Below are 19,482 nucleotides of genomic sequence, written 5' to 3'. Positions count from 1 at the left end.
TAAATGAAAAAGGCAAGCTATAAAAGGAGGAAATATGTTCCCAATTTTGTAAAGTAGAGGCATATTTGTATTAACTAGAGAGACATCAGCACTTTTAACATTTTGATGTACGTCTAAGATGGTAAATTAAGGTTAGGGTCATCATTTTTTTCACTGAAATCTAGAAAATCTCCACAGTTATCAGTATTTACATTCAGGAAAAAAGATTAAAAATTAGTACAGGGAATGATCAGGTAGAAAATATAAAGGAGAGTTTGGATCAAGATGGTGGACTGTCCACGCACATACACACACATGTCTCAAATCCCTGAAACTAAAAGAAAATTATTTATTATGTACAAACTCTGTGTGTGTCTATGTGTGCGTATGTGTTGAAAATTACTAAAAAAAAAGGGTGGGGGTTGTGAGGCATTCCTGAAAGATGAAAAGCAGATGGAGCAGCGGTAGAGGTGGCGGGAGAAAAGAGGAGGAGGGGAGCCGCCTGCCTGGCTCGGGTTTGAGGGAAGCAGTCAGGGACGCGTAAGGAACTGAAGGAGTGAGCGCCAGTGTCTGTGTAGACTGTGCGCGGGCGCGGGCGCGGGTGCGGGCGCGAGCGCTGACCCACCAAACTCCTGTAGGCAGTGCAGAAGGCGGGATGGCGAGGGTGGGGAGGGAGGGTGCGGAGGCGGAGGTGGAGGCGGGCTCAGAGGGGGCGGGGCCCCAAAGAGGCAAAACCCGCGCGGCTCCTGAGCTAAAGCTAGCACAACTACGAAGCGGAGGCCTTGCCGGTTCTTTAGATTCCCGCGGCTGCCTGCACTTTTGCTGCCCCAGCCTTCCCTCACAACATTTTTCTGCCTTCCCTGTCGTCTCCTCTGATGGCGTTCCCCAGCCGCAGCGGCATCGACAAGAGCTAAGTGGCTGATTCTGGGATTTGGGGTAGGGAGTCGTGGCGGGCGCGAAGCGCGGGCAGCACACGCGAGCCCGCCATCTCCTGCGGCAGCCGACACTGCTGCAGTCACCCTTCCCGGGCGGGAGAGAAGGGCACTGTCGACAAGCACACGCCGTCCGGGTACCCACCGCCAGAGTTACAGCGTTTCTGCCAAGCGCTGTGAGGTCCTTGCGCTTGGGGAAGGGAAGCCCGTTGTGGACTTTGATCTCATGTTGGATAGTGTTGACTTTTTGTCAGTTTAATCGAGCGAGCGGCAGCTTTGCCCAATCCCCCTTAAACTCCGAGCCATGTCGCCCCCGACCGTGCCTCCAATGGGCGTAGATGGCGTGTCCGCATACCTGATGAAGAAAAGACACACCCACAGGAAGCAGAGGCGCAAGCCCACTTTCCTCACCCGTAGAAACATCGTGGGCTGCCGCATTCAACACGGCTGGAAGGAAGGAAACGAACCCGTGGAGCAGTGGAAGGGCACCGTGCTCGAGCAGGTTTCTGTGAAACCCACCCTCTACATCATCAAATACGACGGCAAAGATAGTGTGTATGGACTAGAACTGCACAGGGATAAGCGTGTTCTGGCGCTAGAAATCCTTCCTGAGAGAGTGCCAACCCCTCGCATCGATTCGCGCTTGGCAGATTCCCTGATTGGCAAGGCTGTGGGGCATGTGTTTGAGAGCGAGCACGGTACCAAAGATGAATGGAAGGGTATGGTACTGGCGCGAGCCCCTGTAATGGACACTTGGTTTTATATCACATACGAGAAAGATCCAGTCCTCTACATGTACACGCTGCTGGATGACTACAAAGATGGTGACCTGCGCATCATTCCAGATTCCAACTACTATTTCCCTACAGCAGAACGGGAGCCAGGAGAAGTGGTCGACAGCCTCGTGGGCAAGCAGGTGGAACACGCCAAAGATGACGGGTCCAAGAGAACCGGCATTTTCATCCATCAAGTGGTGGCAAAGCCGTCTGTCTACTTCATTAAGTTTGATGATGATATTCACATATATGTCTATGGTTTGGTGAAAACCCCCTAAATTCACTATGCCCTTTGCAAAAATTGTGGAACTATTAAGTGTAAAGTGTTTCGTGTTCTCCTCATTTTGTACATTACAGAACAGCTTTGCTATCAGAGATTCCTGAGTGTTTAATGTCTTGTGCCTCCAAATCTTACATTGACTAGTTCCACAGTTTTACCCCAAGTGTACTTTGGTACTTTTAACATTGCCTTGTTCTCTAATTAAATTTTTAATTTGAGGTTTATATAAAATTAACAAATGTTTGCAACCATTGGAACAATGCAAAAGTAGAAAAATAATTAATAGTGTAACCCCATGCCATCTCCTTCCTCCCTTTCCCTCCCTTCCTTTCTTCTCTCTAGGTACCAGGGAGGAATATGATGTGCGTCTTTCCACATGTTTTCCTCATCATCGTACAAAGCAGTTTGCTATTGTAGTTGTTTCTGTAAAATAATAAGCCACATGTATTTTTCTCTAATTGCTTTTTTCACTTGTCATATCAACATTCCTTATGGTCAGTAACTGCAGATCTCTTTCTCTTTCTCTCTCTGCCTTCAGCAGTTGGCATCTTCCTGGAGATTTTTTAGTGTGAAGAGTATCTGTTCACTCCTTTTATCCATTGCATACCATGAATCAATATGATGTAATGGAGTGTGAGTTCTGATAATGGCCACTTATTAGTCACATCATCTTGGTGCTTCCTCTCCCTCTCGCAGGCACACATGCAGCTGTATGCACAGTACTCTATGGCGTGGATGTACCATAAAGATACAACCATTCCATTTTTGATGGTAATTCTGGTTATTTCATTTTTGTTTTACACCATAATATTGATTCAATACGTACTGGTGCTTTTATTTCTATAGGTTAGATTCCCAAAATTATGTTTAATTTTAAATATAACATAAGAAGGATTACCATCCAAAATGAAAGTACCCATTGTCCAGCATTCTTTCTGGTACTCTTTAACCTTTGCAAATATGAATGGTGAAAAATTACATGGTAGTGTTACTTTAATTTGCTTTTATCTGACTCCAGTGATGTTAAGTAGTTTTTATACGCTTTTGATTAGTTGGAATTTTTCCTTTGGTAATTTGCCAATTCTTATCCTTTGCTCATTTATCTATAGAACTGTTGAGTTTTTCTTAAATTTTTCTTACTATGTTGTTCATTTAATAGCTCATATGTTATTATTTTTTCATTTTATCAATATTCTTGATTTTATGGATGGTATCTTTTAATAAATATTTTTTTGTTAATTTTATATAGTCACTTGCATCACTTTTATAGCTGTTTAGTGTCCTATCTTTTGCAATTGGATACCCCCATGCCAAGTCACAAAAATATATATTTATACATTTTTCCTAAAAAAATTATGATTGTAAAAGTTGAATGGTTGGTCTAACTAGAATTTGTTTTTGTATATGGATACCTGATTATTCCAGCACATTTTTTAAATAAATCACCCATTTTCAAATTACTGAGCTGATACCAAATAATTTTAATTATAGTAGTTTGACCACAAATTTTGGAATCTGGTAAAGCAAGTGCCCCCTCATTAGTTTTTTTTTTTCTTTTATATCAATTGTCCTAGCTATTATTCTTTCATATAACAATTTGAAAACATTTTTCCACTTTTTAAACAATTCAAATATCTTACTTGTAATTATTTTAATTTCTGCACTCCTGTTTGGATGTTTGGTATAGTAATGTTAATCTTTAACACACAAGAATTTTGGTGCATCATTAATTATTTTGGCCTTAGTTTTGTAATTTTCTTCATATGGGGTCATCATTTCTGGTTGAATTTGTTTTTCACTGCTTTTACAGTTTTTGTCATATTGTGAATTAGGTCATTTTTTCCTCCTCATTTATAACTTGTTATTGGGAATATACATAGCCTTATAGATTTTTGTACTTTTATCTTCTATTTAATCAGCTTACTAAATCCTCTAAATTACAGTGTTTTAAATGGAATATTTGGGGCTTTTTAGATATATAGTCATTTCACCACAGATAGAAGTAATTTTATTTCTTCTAATGCTTGTACTTATTATTGCATTAGCTAAATTCTCCAAAACATTGTTGAATAATGATGCTGACAGACATGTCTGCCTTGTTCTAATTTTCATGGAAATGTCCTTAGTATCACCTGTTAGTGAGGCATTTGCTGTTGGTTATTGGTTAACAGCCAATACCCTGTTTAGGGAGCATCTTCTGCTTCACCTGGCCCCTGAATTTTATCAGATGTCATTTTTGTGTTTATTGATAGTCATATTTTTTCTTTAATTTGTTGAGGTAACACATAGTAGTATATAACTGATGTGGTATTTCTGGAGACGATCCTACTTGATCACACTATAATAATAATTTGCTACATTGTTTTTTATTGTATTTAACAGTATTTTATTTAGCATTAATTGCATTTACATTCCTAAGTGAAATTGTATTTTTCTTTCTTACACTGTCTTTATCAAGTTTGTTATTAATGTTGTGCTAGCTTTACAAAATGAATTGGTGAGTTTTCAATCTTTTTATGTGGCCTGGAATAGTTTCAATAGCAATGGAATTATTTGTTCTTTAAAACTTAGCTAATACTGAGCTGTGGAAGACTCTAATCCTGGTAACTTTCGATAGTAGATCCTTTATCAGCTTTCTGATCTCTTCAATGGTAATTGGTCTATTCAAGCTCCTTATTAGAAATGAATATGCATTCTTTGTGAAATGGGAAGTCTCTATTATCAAGCTTCTTGATTGATTATTCAGATGCTTATATCCTTGTTTATTTTATGTTAACTATAACTGTCAAATTCTGAAAACTGTAATAAAATCATCTGCTATAATGATGCTTTAAATTTTTGTTGCATTCTTTTTTATTTTGGAATATTAAAAAGAATATGGAAAATTATAAAAGATATGACAAACACTTGTGTACCTCCACCCCAAATTAACAAATGTCAACATTTGGTGTATTTGTTTTAGGTATGGAAACAATCATAATATTACAGATAATGAATCCCTTTCTCAGTACCATACCTCTTCCTTCCTTTCCAGAGGCAGTCATTATCATCAATTTGGTGTGAATCTCACCAGTGACTTATGTGTTTACTACAAATATAGCCATAATTAACATTTGTACTGATTTTTTTAAAGCATAAGTAACTTTAAGTTAAATTTACTGTAAAGAAACCTCCTGGAGAACACCAGAATAAATTCATTTACTCTACTTTTTCTTAAGTCTGATAAATTATTAATGCACAGCTCAATTTTAAACTTTTTATTTATTTCTATGCCTAAGATGTGGGCCTTCCAAAACATCATAACACCTTTAAAATATTTTACAATCAAGCAGTGCTTCAGTATCCTTGTTTGGATGTTGTGAATTCTCTAAGAAAGTCCAAGAAAAACTTTGAATTGCTTCTTGAGCATTCTCCCAGGTGCACAGCAAAGAGTCTGACCAGCAATCTGTGAGCTGCCAGATAGCAAGACAAAAATTCAGCCTCCAACCAAAAAGACTTTCACTTGGGAGGCCTGCTATCAGAAATGGCCCCGGCTAAAGTCTTCCTCTCCTATACAATCAGAGAATACCTACACTGCCTCCAGTGTTTTTAGTTTCCCCTTTACTTTCCAGGGACTGCAATGGTTTGCCAGGAGCACAAAAGGAAGGAAAATTTTCTATCTATAGCCATGTAAAATATTTATAAGAACAACTCAAAACTTTCGAAAACCCACTCCATTCCTTTATATCTTCATAATCTTAAAAAATGTTAAAATATTTAAAATGCCAGTGAAATTCTCTGAGAATACTATGCTTCTGTTTCCAAGATGGTTCCAACTTTAAATAAAGGTTAGACATGGTTAGATCAACAAAAAGTTTCAAGGATAAAGTCTCTTCTAGCACCACCAAACTGCATTTTTCCATAGGGGTCAAGAAAAGCAATCACTCTATTACTAAAGTAATGTATCCTGTGGACATGTATCACCCCTGAAAGCCAAATATTGAAAACCAAAAATCAGTACATCTTACAAGTGCTCGTGGATATTACCGAATGCCTGACTCAACCAGCTGCCATACTAGTGTCTGCTATAACCACTTTCTCACAGCTCCAATGACAGCTCCCTTTCCATTCAGTTTTTTTCTGTATATAATTTTTTTTAACTTTTTATTGTATAGTATAACATATAATCAAAGGAACAAAATAAAAAAGCAATAGTTTTCAAAGCACTCTTCAACAAGTAGTTATAGGACATATAACAGAGTTTGTCATGGGCTACCATACAAACCTCTCATATTTTTCCTTCGTGCTGCTCCAGAATATAGGAGGCTAGAGGGCTTAAATATTTTATCATCACAATGGACTTTTTTTCCTTCCTTTTTTGTGAAAAATAGCATATATTCAAAAAAGCTATAAATTTCAAAGCACAGCACCACAATTAGTTGTAGAACATAATTCAGAGTGTAACATGAGTTACAATTTCACAATTTTAGGTTTTTACTTCTAGCTGCTCTAAAACACTGGAGACTTAAAAGAGATATCAATTTAATGATTCAGCATTCATATTTATTTGTTAAATCCTATCTTCTCTGTAAAACTCTGCCATCACCTTTGATCTTTCCATCCCTCTCTTTAGGGGTGTTTGGGCTATGGGTAATTCTAAATTTTTCATATCAGAAGGGTCTGTCACAATTTCTCTAGTGCATTGAACCCTTGTGGAATCATATATATTGCCCTAGGTGTTCTTCAGGATTGGCTGGAATGGTCCTGGTTGGGGTTTGGCAGGTTATGGTATGTAGCAAGGTCTATCTGAAGCTTGCATAAGAGCAATCTCCAGAGTAGCCTCTCAACTCTATTTGAACTCTCTCTACCACTGATACTTTTTTTTAATTACACTATTCCCCCCGCTTTTGGTCAGGATGGAATTGTTGACCCCATGGTGCCAGGTCTGGATTCATCCGTGGGAGTCATATCCCACGTTGCCAGGGAGAATTGGAAAATCTTCATATATTCTGCCCAAACCAGCCATCAAACTGTATTAGCACTAGGTTTTTCCATCACTGACTTGGAAGGCAATGAACTGGGGAAGCCACCTTACTGCTTTCTTACTTTTCCAGACAAATTGTGTTTTTTACTTATGATAACATGAAGCCTTCTCTCCTTACCAGCAAAGGGCAGAGGGATAGGGGAGTGGATAGTGATGGACTAGACTTCCTAGTTTTAGTGCCACCTCATATGTGAGATACAGGGCTAAATTTTAGACATTCTGATTTAATCCTCACAACAGCCTGTTGCTTCAGTTCTAAGAGGGCATTGTCTTACACAAGGTCCTGAAAATGCTTCCCTACATTTTCTTCTAGAAGGTTGATAGTTCTGGATCTTATATTTAGATCTCTGAGTCATTTTTATTTGATTTTTGTTTATTATGTGAGTTAGAGTACTCCTATTTTCTGCAAATTGAGATCCAGTTTTCACAGCACCATTTGTTGAAGAGACTGTTCTTTCCCAATTCAGTGGCCTTTACCCCCTTATCAAAAATCAGTTTGCTGTAAATGTAAGGATAGATTTTTTTGAGCCCAGAATTCAATTCCATTGATCCATATATCTTACTTTGTGCCAGTTCTACGCTGTTTTCATTACAGTGACTTTGTAATAAGTTTTAAGATCAGAAAGTATTAGTCATCCAACTTCATTCTTCTTTTCCAAGATGGATTTGGCCATTTGAAGCTCCTTACCCTCCCATATAAATTTTGTGATTGGATTTTCCATTTCTGCAAAGAAGGATATTGAATTGGGATTGTGCTGAACCTATAAATTGCTTTGGGATGAGGATTGACATCTTAATGATATTTAGTCTTCCAAACCGTGAGTATGGAACATTCTTCCATTTATTTAAGTCTTCTTTGATTTCTTTTAGCAGTGTTTTTTTAGTTTTCGGCATACCTGTCTTTACACCTATGATTAGATTTATTCCTAGATATTTGATTCTTTTTGTTACTGTTGGGAACGGATTTTCTTTTCTAATTTTTTTCTTCCAATTGTTCATTGCTCATGATATAAACACTACTGATTTCTGGGTGTTGATGTACCATGCCACTTTGCTAAATTCATTATTCATGCTATAAGCTTTGTTGTGGATTTTTCAGGGTATATCATCTGCAAATGGGAAATGTTTTACTTCCTCCCTTCCAATTTGGGTGCCTTTTTTTCTTTTTCTTGCCTAACTGCTCTGGTTAGAACTTCCAGTACAATGTTCAATAACAGTGATGACAGTGGGCATCCTTCTCTTATTTCTGCTATTAGAAGGAATTCTTTAAGTCTTTCACAATTAGATTTCATATATAGACTGTGGAATTTTCATATATAGACTTTATCAGGATTATTAAGTTTCCTTTTATTCCTGTGATTCTAAGAGTTGTTATAATGAAGGGGTGCTGCATGTTGTCAAATGCATTTTCTGCATCATTTGAGATGGTCATGTGGTTTCTCAGAATTGGACTTAAGACTTCCTGGAAAGTTTTCAAGAATTCCACTGTGAAGCCCTCTGGTCCTGGGCTTTTCTTTGTTGAGAGTTTTTCACAACTGACTCAATCTCTTTACTAGTAATTGGCTAGTTGAGATTTTTTATTTCTTCTTGAGTCAATGTAAGTAGCATATGTGTTTCTGAGAACTTGTCCATTTCATGTTTGTCATCTAATTTATTAGCATACAGTTATTTGTAATATCATCTAGTCCTTTTTATTTCAGTGAGATCATTAATAATGTGCCCCTTTTCATTTCTGATTTCTTTAATCAAATCTCTTTTTCTTTGGCAGTCTAAGCCAAAGGTTTTTGGATTTCATTAATTTTCAAAGAACAAACTTTTGGTTTTGTTTTTCCTCTCTGCTATTTAACTATGTTCTGTCTACTTTATCACCCCTCTAATCTATGTTATGTCCTTCTTTCTAACTTTGGGTTTAGTTTGCTCTTCTATTCCTACTTCTTCCAGTTTTAGGTTAGATTTCAGGTTTTGTCTCTCTTCTTTGTTAATGTAAGCTTTTAGAGTTATAAATTTCCCTCTCAGCATTACCTTCGCTACATCCCATAACTTTTCATGTGTTTGGTAGTTTAATTTGCCTCAAGATATTTTCTAATTTTGTTTGTAATTTCCTCTTCTTTTTTTGGTTCTCTTCCCCCGGAAGTTTAGGAGGTTTCCCTTGTCATGCTTCCCCTCTGGTGGCTCTGTCATGCTGCTGGCATCTGGAAATTTCCTCCTATGAGAAACTTCCTCCCTCATGCAAAATTGTCAAAGTAGTGTCCCCAATATATAGCTTGTGTGTAACTTCCAACCAGTATTCAAATATTTTTCTTTGTCAACTCTGAAATTTTTTAATCAGAACTAATTATAATTTGTTTGATTTTTATATTACATTTTCAAAAACATTTATTTTAATGCCAGAATCCATAATGGAAGGAACGAGGCAAGGAGGGGTGGAGAGAGGGAAGAAGGAAGGGAGGAAGGAAGAAAGAAAGGAAGGGACAAAAAATCCCTCTCCCAGTCTTTGTAGATTGGCTCTGTGTTGAAGCACTCCTTCACTGCTGGGGACATTTACATTTCAGATTTAGCCTTTATTTCTACTTGTGCTAAGAGTAGAGATAAGTCAGAAATGAAAGCTTAGGGTCTTCTCAGCCTTTTCTGAGTATGTATCTTGCCCTGAGCATGTGCATAACTTTCTACATTCCCCAGTAAATGCGAATATATTTTTTGGTATGCTGTATGGCGGGGTTATATTTCAGTATTTTTCTGTGAGAGTCCTGTTTTTCAGCACCATTTGTTGAATTTGTTTGTTTGGGTTTTTTTGTTGTTGTTTGCTTTTACTTCTTTGTTTGTTTTTTTGGGAAGTGCATGGACGGGGAATCGGACCTGATCTCCCACACGGCAGGCAAGAATTCTACCACTGAATTACCTTTGCACCCGCTATGGGAATATTCTTTAATGTCCTAATTTCCAAAACCACTATCCCCATTTCCCACCTCATTTCCACCAGGATTTTGGCATGTCTATTTGTCTTAATCATAATCTGTTGCCCATGTGACAGTGGATTGTTCATTTTTCTTACAGTGATTTTAAAGACTGTCATCTAGTCATCTGATTCTTCATGAAGGAGTTCTGAGCTAGTCAAAATAAAGGCAAACGTTGCACCAGTCCTCCAAGGAGCTCCCACAGAGATTAGAACAAACACAATTTGACAATAAGTTCTGGTCTATTCCCCTCCAGGAGTAGGGACCAGGGATGCGGACTGGCTGCGTCTTCAAAACTAATACCAAACAGGGGAGAAGGCTAATGTAAAGGTAATTAAAAATGCTTCAAGTGTTCCTTCCATTTTTAAGTTGATTTTTTTTCATTCAGCACATTGTTACACATAATGGTAGATTAATTTCCAAAATTATGACGCAGTAGATTCTGACAGGTTTTGCTTGAAGTTTTGGATATTTCTGAAAATATTTTTGTCTGATGTTACTTTGCTCTTTTAATTTTTGTAGGAGTTTGAAAAGGATGGGTTATTAGTATTACTTATTCATTTTGTTAAATTCCCCAGTATAACCATCAAGTCCTGGGCTATTCCTTGTTAGAAGTTTTCATGTACGTTTTTGTCACTTATCCAATCGCTTTGCATGGTATAAGTTTATTCAGATTTCCTATTTCTTCTCTAGTCATCATTGTTAATTTGTATGCTTATAGGAATTTGCAGATTTTGTCTATGTTATTTCATTCATTGATGTACAATTATTTATAATGTTCTCTTATAACTCCTTGTATTTCTGTAGGATTAGTAGTAATATCCCAATTTCTTTCATTATTTCAATAATTTGAGTCTTCTCTTTTTCTTAGTCAGTGTAGCAAAAGGCTTGTCAATTTTGTTGGTCTTTACGAATAGCAATCTTTTGATTTCACTGATTCTACTGTTTATCCCCTCTAATCTTTATTATTTTGTTTCTCTTCTAACTTTTGGTTTAGTTTGCTCTTATTTTTCTAGTCCATTATGGTGTAAAGTTAGGTTATTGATCTGAGATTTTTCTTTTGAATGTAAGCCTTTACAGCTATAAATTTCCCTCTTAGAACTCCTTCAAATTAGTTTTGATCTGTTGTGTTTAAGTTTTCATTGATCTCAACATGTTTTATAATTTCCCTTTGATTTATTCTTTGACCTATTGGTTGTTTAAGAGAATGTTGTTCAATTTCCACATATTTGTGAAATTTTCTGTATCCTTTTCTTGTTTTCATATTTCATTCCATTGTTGGAAGAGAAGATACTTCATATGATGTCAGTCTTTTCAAATGTATTGAGACTTATTTTGTAACCTAACATATCATGTATCCTAATGTTCCATGTGCACTTGAAAAGATTTGTATTCTGCTGTTGTTGGGTGGAGAGTTCTATATATCTGGTAGGTTTAGTTGATTTATGATTTTGTTCAAATCCTCTATTTCCTTATTGGTATTCTGGCAGGTTGCTGTATTCATCATTGAGAGTGGGTCATTGAATTCTCCAACTTTTATTTTTGAACTGCCTATTCCCTTACAGTTCTGTCAGTATTGCTTCATATATATGGGGGCTCCATTTTTTATGTTCATGTATTAATAATTATCATATCTTTTCACTGATTTATCCTTTTATCATTGTATACTATCGTTGCTTGTCTCATAATGTTTTGTCTTTATGTCTATGGTATCTGATGTTAATATAGCCTATCCAACTTTCTTTTAGTTATTGTTTGTATGTAATACATTTACACTTTTAACTTTCATCATATTTGTTTCTTTGTATCTAAGGTGTGTATCTGATAGACATCATCCCTACTGGTTTATCAGAATAATTCTTTCAATTTCTGCATTTCAATGAGAATTTAATCCATTTACAATTAATATAATTTTATACAGTACTTACTGATTTCATTTTGCTTTTTGGTTTCTATGTGTCCTATATTTTCCTCCACCACTGCCTTCTTTTGGGAAACTAAATATTTTCTGGTGTACCATTTTGATACCCTCCTTATATATATAATTCATAATTATTTACTTTTGTTATTTCACTGATGTACACAGTCATACATTTTATTGTTCATCTTTACATTCTGCAATGCCAGTTTTTAAAATTTTAAATCTTTTTTTAGACAGTGGTGATAAAATTTACCATTTTAATAATTTTTATGAATAAACTTCAGTGATATTTATATACCTATAGTTGTAATAACATCACACCATATATCACCAAGCATTTTTCATGACCCCAAACAAGGACTCTGTACCTATTAAACAATGACACCCACTCCCATCCACCCAAACCCTGTTACCCTCTAATTTACTTTCTGTTTCAATGAATTTATATATTGTAGATATTTAATATAAGTGAAATAATAGGAGTTGCCCTTTTGTGTCTGATGTATTTCATGCAACACAATGCTTTCAGTTTCATCCATGTTATAACATAAATCAGAACTTCATTCTTTTTAAAACTGAGTAACGTTCCATTGTATGCATATACCACATGTTATTTACCCATTCATCTGTAAATGAACACTTGGGTTACTTCTGCCTTTTGACTACTGTGAGTAATGCTTCTGTGAACATTGCTGTACAAAGTATCTGTTTAAATTTCTGCTTTCTTTTATTTTGGGTACATACCTAAGAGTGCAGTCTCTGGATCATATGGTAATTCTAGGTTTAACTTTGTAAGGAATCACCAAACTGTATCCACTAAAGCTGCACCATTTTCCTATCCCATTAACAATGTGCAAGTATCCCAAATTTCTCCATATTATTGTCAAGATTTCCTATTTTCTATTTTTTTTAAATATTTTCATCCTAGTGGGTATGGTGTTATGTCATTGTGGTGGTAAAGGTGTTGAGTATCTTTGCATGTGCTTATTGGCCATTCGTATATCTTTTCTGGAAAAATGTCTACTCAAGTTCTTTATCCATTGTTAAATTGGAATGTTTATCTATTTGTTGTCAAATTGTAGTGGTTTTTAAATATATTATGGACATTTAATCTTTATCAGATATATTATCTGCAGCTATTTTCTTCATTCTGTATGTTGCCTTTTCACTTTTTACATAATTTCCTTTAATACACAAAAGTTTGTAATTTTGATGGAATCCAGTTTATTTTCTTTTGTTTCTCATGTGTTTGATATCATACCTAGGAAATAGTTGCCTATTTCAAGGGATGATGGACTTCCCCTTTGTTTTTCTTCTACGATTTTTATGTTTTCATTCTTATGTTTAAGTCCATGGTCCAGTTTGAAGTCATTTTTGTATATGGTGTGAGGTAGGGGTTGAACTTCATTCTTTTGCCTGTGAATATCCAACAAATGGTGAAGAAGAGACTATTATTTCCCCATTTAATGAAATTGGCACCCTTGTTGAAAATCAGATGGCCAAAGATATGTGACTTCATTTATGGACTCTCAGTTGTATTCTATTGGTCTATTGATCTACCCTTATGCCAGTTATCACACTGTTTTGGTTTGTGGTGTTGTACTAAGTTTCGAAATATGGAAGTGTGAGTCCTCTGACTTTGTTCTTCTTCATCAAGATTGACTCGGTTTTCACAGCCTATTGCAATGCCACATGAATTTGAGGATCCCATTTTTGTAAAAAAAATTTACTGCTGGAATTTTGATAAATATTGCATTGAATCTAAATTTCTTCAGGTAGAATTGACATCTTATCAATATTGTCTTCCAACCCATGTTCATGAAATGCCTTGCCATTTACTTAGGTCTTCTTTAATTTATTACGGCAGTATTTTGTAGCTTTCACTATTCAAGTCTTTCTCCTCCTAACTTCAATTAATGCTTATGCAGTTTATGCTTTTAGATGTATTTCCAAATGGAATTTTTTCAATTTCCATTTCAGATTGTACATCACTGCTGTATAAAATATGAACTGAGTTTTGTGTTTGTTTTCTATCCTGCAACTTTATTGAATTCCTTTATTAGCACAAATACTTATTGTGAATTTTTTGAGGTTTTTTAATATAAAGGATCATGCTATCTGAAAATAGGGGTAATATTCCTATCCTTTTTTACTTTAATATCTTTTATTTCTCTTGCCTAATTACTATCTGTATCTTCTAATATGATGTTGAGTAAGTGGTAAAATACTTTAATGTGCTCTTGGATTTGATTTTCTAAGATTTTGTTGAGGATTTTTGCATCTGTAATCATAAATTTGTTATCCTGTAATTTTTATTAATTGTTGTATCTGTATCTGGTATGGGTACCAGCTAAGAAGTATTTTTGCCTCTCCAAATTTTTGGAAGAGTTAGAGCAGGATTTGTATTAATTTTTCTTTGAATATTTGGTAGAATTCAACTCTGAAACCATCTGGTTTTGAACTTTTCTATTTGGGGAGGTTTTTAATTACTACTGATTCAATCTTTTTATTCATTATAGTTCTGTTAAGCTCATCTATTCCTTCCAGAGTTGGTTTAGATAATTTCTGTGTTTCTCAGAATTTGTCCATTTCATCCAAGAGATCTAGTTTTAGGCATACAGTTTGTCATAGCTCTCTTTTATAACAATTGATCTGTAATAATGGCCTCACATGCATTTCTGAATTTAAATATTTGTGTCTTCCATCTTTTTTCTTTTCCAGTCTACTTAAAGAGTTGTCAGTTTCATTGATATTTTCAAAGAACCAACTTCTAGTTGCATTGATTCTCTCAATCTCTCAATTATTTTTCTCTCTTTTATTTCATTTATCTCCAGTCTAACTTTTATTAATTCCCTCCTTTTAACTTTAAGTTTAATTTGATCTTTTCTTCTGCTTACTCAAGATACGAAGTTAGGTTACTGATTTAAATCTTTTTTCTGTTTTAATGTGGGCATTTTCAACTATAAATTCCCCCCTTAATGCATCACATATGTTTTGGAATGTTGTGTTTTCATTTTCATTTTTGTCTAAGAGTATTCTGATTGTCCTGTGATTTCAGGTTGTTTAAGAGTGTGTTGTTTAAATGGACAACACTTGTACAAGGAGTTAATAATAGAATAGTATATGGGGAAAAATTACCTATTGCAAGCTACAGACTATAGTTAACAGTAATACCTTGTTATTCTTTCATCAACAGTAACAGTTGTACTGCACCATAATAAGGGTCAATGCTGGGGGAGGTAAGGAATAGGGGGTGGCTGGGTTTTTTTGTGTGTCTATCTGATATTTTTCTCTTTGGAGTAATGAAAATTGTCTAAAATTTAGTGTGATGATGATTGCACAACTAAGTGCTAATACTGTGAGACATTGATTATATACTTTATATGGAATATATGGTATGTGATTATATCTCCATAAAATCTACATATTCAAACAAAGAGACTGTGTTGTTTAATTTCTACATATTTGCAAATTCTCAATTCTCCCTTGTGTTATTTCTAGCTTCATTCCATTGCACTCAGAGAAGATAGGTTTTAATAATTTTACCATTTTTAAATTCATTGATACATATTTTGTGGCCTAACAAATCATCTATCCTGGAGAATAATCTGCATGCACTTGAAGTGGAATCTGGACATTTGAATATTTTAATGTGTTTAACTTTGAACATCAGATTCTCCCTCGTCTCCAATGTTTGTTTTTGTTTGTTGAAGGCTGTAGTATAAATTGGCTGGGTTTTGATTCTCTCCTTCAACCTTTAACCTAGTTTACCATAAGCCTATGCATAAGCCTGAGGGGAAGGTTTGCAGTCTTCTCAGGTCTTCTTGAGCATGTGCGTTTTCATGGGCTTGCTCAGTAGCTTTCAGAAATCCCCCAGTGTGCAGAAACTCTCATGAGTTTCCTAATTCCCCCCCAAATAAGAAGTTTTGTCCCCATCTTCTTCACCCAGGCCCCAAGTGCTGTAATTTATGTTTTATCTACATTTATTCACCCCAGAAGACTGCAGTTTGTTCGGTTCTGTGTGGCTTCTCCACACCACTCCTCTTTCTCAAGTGAGTTTAGGATCAGTTAAGAGATGTGAGCCTTGAGTGAGTCTTCCTGGGAGTGGGTTAGAATATACATACAAACGCCCAGAATTTAACATTAGTTGTCCTCTGCTCCCTTCATAACCAGGAACCAGGGTCCCTCACTAAGAATACAGACAGCTGTACTGGCAACACTGGCCAATTTTAGTTCCACAGATTCTTCAAAGCTGGGGGTGAAGATGGGGCCAGGCAAGTGAATGAGCCACCAATTTTCCTTGTGCTTATAGTTTGAATTTTTCTTGATTCAACATTCTTATGGTTGTTCTTTATACATGACTGTAATCTATATACCTGGACAAGTGGGTTCTGAGAGTTTTTTGCTTGTTTTTGTTTGGTTTTTGGTTTTTTTTGACATTTATGTGAGGAACCATGCATTTGGAGCCTGATATTCCACCATCTTGCTGATGTCTTTCCATACAATCTACCTTGAATTATTACCAGCTTAGTTTCTTTTTTTGATGTTTTTTATTTAGATATCTTCACACACATATATCCATTCAAAGTATATAATCAATGGCTTATAGTATCATCAGATAATTGTATATTAATCACCATGATCATTTTTAGAAAATTTGCAACACTCCAGAATAAGAAATAAAAAGTTAAAAGAAAAAACTAATACATCCCATACCCTTTACCTCTCCTTCTCAATGGGCACTAGTATTTCAATCTACCCAGTTTTCCCCCTTATCCCCCTGTTATTTATTTATTGTCCTTATTTTTTTACTCATCTGACAATACCCTGGATAAAGGGAGCATCAGACACAAGGCTTTCACAATCATACAATCACATTGTTAAAGCTATAAAGTTATATAATCATCTTCAGTAATCAAGGTTACTTGAATGCAGTTCAACAGTTTCAAGTACTTCCCTCTAGCCACTCGAATGTACCATAAACTAAAAAGGAATATCTACATAATGCATAGGAATAATCTCCAGAATAACCTCTCAACTCTGAAATCTCTCAGCCACTGAAACTCTATTTTGTCTCATTTCTCTCTTCTCTCTATTGATGAAGAAGACTTTCTCTTTCCTATGATGCCAAGTCCCAGCTCATCTCAGGAGTCTTGTTACACATTGCCAGGGAGATTTACACACCTGGGAGTCATGTTCCATGTAGTGGGGAGGGCAATAAGTTCACCTGCCAAGTTGGCTTAGACAGATTTGTCACATCTGAGCAACAAAGGAAGTTTCCTTGGGGTGACTCGTATGCATAATTATAAGTAGGCTTAGCTGCTTCTTTGTAGGAATGTTTCATAGGGGTGAGCCCCAAGAATGAAGGCTCAGCCTATTGAATTGGTTGTCCCCACTGATGTGAGAATATCAGTGCATGAAATTACTCTGGGATGTATTGAGGCACCACACCTGTGCATACCAACAAGATCTCATGTTCTATTCAAGATTCCATGTAATTATGATGTTCAAATAAACTGACAATACAAGTAAAGTTAGATAATATAAATATTGCACCAAATAAATATCTCTTTCTTTTACAGTATGGACCCATATCATCCTTTACCCTGTATCCTGATTTACCTTTGTCCTATCCAGATCAGATTCACTCATATCTCTAGTTGAAGTCTGATCACTTGTTCAACTTTTTAAACAGATTCTGTATGCGGTAATGCTGACTTTCATAGTTTCAGGGCTCTAACTCTGAGTCTCAGGTGTCACATAAATACCCAAAGTTGCAGGGAATGATCTGGTTATACACAAATACCTCAGTACCTCAAAATTTAGAAATGACAGATACAACTCCAGAATAGATGTAACTGCTATAAGAGCTTACAGACTAGGACCATTTACAACAGATCACAACCTGATAACCCATGCTCTTGACTTCAATTCTTTAAGTTGATATAATACAGTTAGTCCGTATGAGTGAGGCATGATAATATTTGCCTTTTTGTTTCAGACATTTCATTCAACATACTCTCCTGAAGGTTAATTCACGTAATTGCATGCCTTGCAACTTCATTCCGTCTTGCAGCCATTCAGTAGTCCATTATATGTATACACCACAGTCCCTCTTCCATTTCTCAGTTGTTCTACCCTTAGGCCACTTCCATTCATTGCAAATCACAAACACTACTGCCATAAACACCAGTGTGCAAATGTCCATTCATATCCACACTCTCAGTCCCTCCAGGTATATAACTAGCAACAGGGTTGCATAAACATAAGGCAACCCTAACGCTACCCTGTTGTGGAACTACCACACTGCCTTCCAGAGGGACTGGATCTCTCAGAATCCCTACCAATAGTGAATAGGTACGTCTTTTTCTCCACATTTTCTCTTGCACTTGTTTTTATCTCTTCATTTTTAAACAGCTTCATTCACATATCATACAATCAAACCTAAGTAAAAATGTCAGTAGTTCCTGGTATTATCACATAGCCCTTTCTTCACCAATGCAATCTATATGAAGCCATTTCTTTTTCTTCTGCAAAGAATCCCATACCCCTCCACCATATCCCCACTTGTCAACATTTACTTTTGGCATGAAGTTTTTGTTACATTCAGTGGAAACATATTATAATGTTACTGTTGACTACAGACCCTAGCTTGCACTGATTGTATTTTTTTCCATTTTCAACACTTTGCAATGTTGACATTCATTTTCTCTCCCTTATGCAAGAACATTCTTGCATTTGTACATTTAATTACCATCATTGTGCACTCCAGGCATTCCTAAGATATACAGTCTCAGTCTTTATCCTCTATTTTTCATTCTGGCATCATACATGACACCAGCCCTTCTGCTATGGTCATACCCACATTCAGCTTCATCCAGTGTACTTTTTATTGTCATGTTACCAGCAGATGGTATTGTGTTATCCATTTCTGAATTTTTACAGTCTTCTTGCATGTTTTACTCCTTCAACACTCAATGCCCAATCTGTACCCTCTTTCTATCTCCTGATAAGCTGAGACCTTAACTTTAACTCTCAAAGTTCACTCATTAATGTTAGTTCATATTACTGAGATAATAAAGTATTTTTCTTTTGTTTCTGGCTAATTTCACTCAGTATTATGTCCCCCAAAGTTCTTCAACATTGTTACATATATCATGACTTTATTCTGTCTTAAAGCTGTGTGATATACCATTGTATATATATACCACAGCTTGTTTAGCCACTTGTCCATTGTTGGGCATTTGGGCTGCTTCCATCTCTTGGCAATCCTCAATAATGCTACTTTATACATCTGTTGTGGTTGTGTCCTTGCCTTCAGCTTCTCTGAATATATACTTGGTAATGGAACTGCTGGATCATATGGCAATTCTATACTTAGCTTCCTGATGAACTACCAAATTTGTTTTCCAGAGTGGTTGCACCATTTAACATTCCCACCAACAGTAGATAAGTAGGCCTCTTTCTCCACATCTCCAGTACCTCTCATTTTCTGTTTTTATTCAAAATTTCCATTCTAGTGGGTATGAGATTATATCTTATTGTGGTTTTGGTTTGCATTTCCTTGATAGCCAGTGAAATTGAGCATCTTTTCATATGCCTTGTAGACATTTGTAT

At 35.9% G+C, this 19,482-nt stretch overlaps 1 protein-coding gene and 1 long non-coding RNA gene across 4 annotated transcripts in view; both read left to right on the top strand.

The window, feature by feature from the left end:
• Nucleotides 1-19,482, top strand: part of LOC143671535 (uncharacterized) — a 158,231-nt gene that overhangs the window by 84,298 nt on the left and 54,451 nt on the right. Inside the window, exon 3 of one of the 3 annotated variants that reach the window (XR_013169591.1) lies at nt 7,651-7,808. The exons of the other annotated variants lie outside the window; for them this stretch is intronic. This is a non-coding gene — a long non-coding RNA (uncharacterized LOC143671535). The remainder of the gene's footprint in view (nt 1-7,650; nt 7,809-19,482) is intronic. 3 annotated transcript variants of the gene reach the window in all.
• SPIN4 (spindlin family member 4) lies at nt 717-4,786 on the top strand. Its single transcript, XM_077146565.1, has one exon. It carries the CDS (start codon nt 1,216-1,218, stop codon nt 1,963-1,965), a length of 750 nt encoding a protein of 249 aa, XP_077002680.1. The 5' UTR covers nt 717-1,215; the 3' UTR covers nt 1,966-4,786.

This window comes from Tamandua tetradactyla, chromosome X (assembly GCF_023851605.1).
Source record: "Tamandua tetradactyla isolate mTamTet1 chromosome X, mTamTet1.pri, whole genome shotgun sequence".
In the NCBI taxonomy this organism is placed as follows: Eukaryota; Metazoa; Chordata; class Mammalia; order Pilosa; family Myrmecophagidae; genus Tamandua; species Tamandua tetradactyla.
The sequence above is the reverse complement of the archived record's forward strand: the minus strand, read 5'-3'. Positions and strand labels throughout refer to the sequence as shown.

Excerpts from the sequence above, each read along its gene's own strand:
- SPIN4 (XM_077146565.1), top strand. The coding sequence starts at position 1,216 with ATGTCGCCCCCGACCGTGCCTCCAATGGGCGTAGATGGCGTGTCCGCA.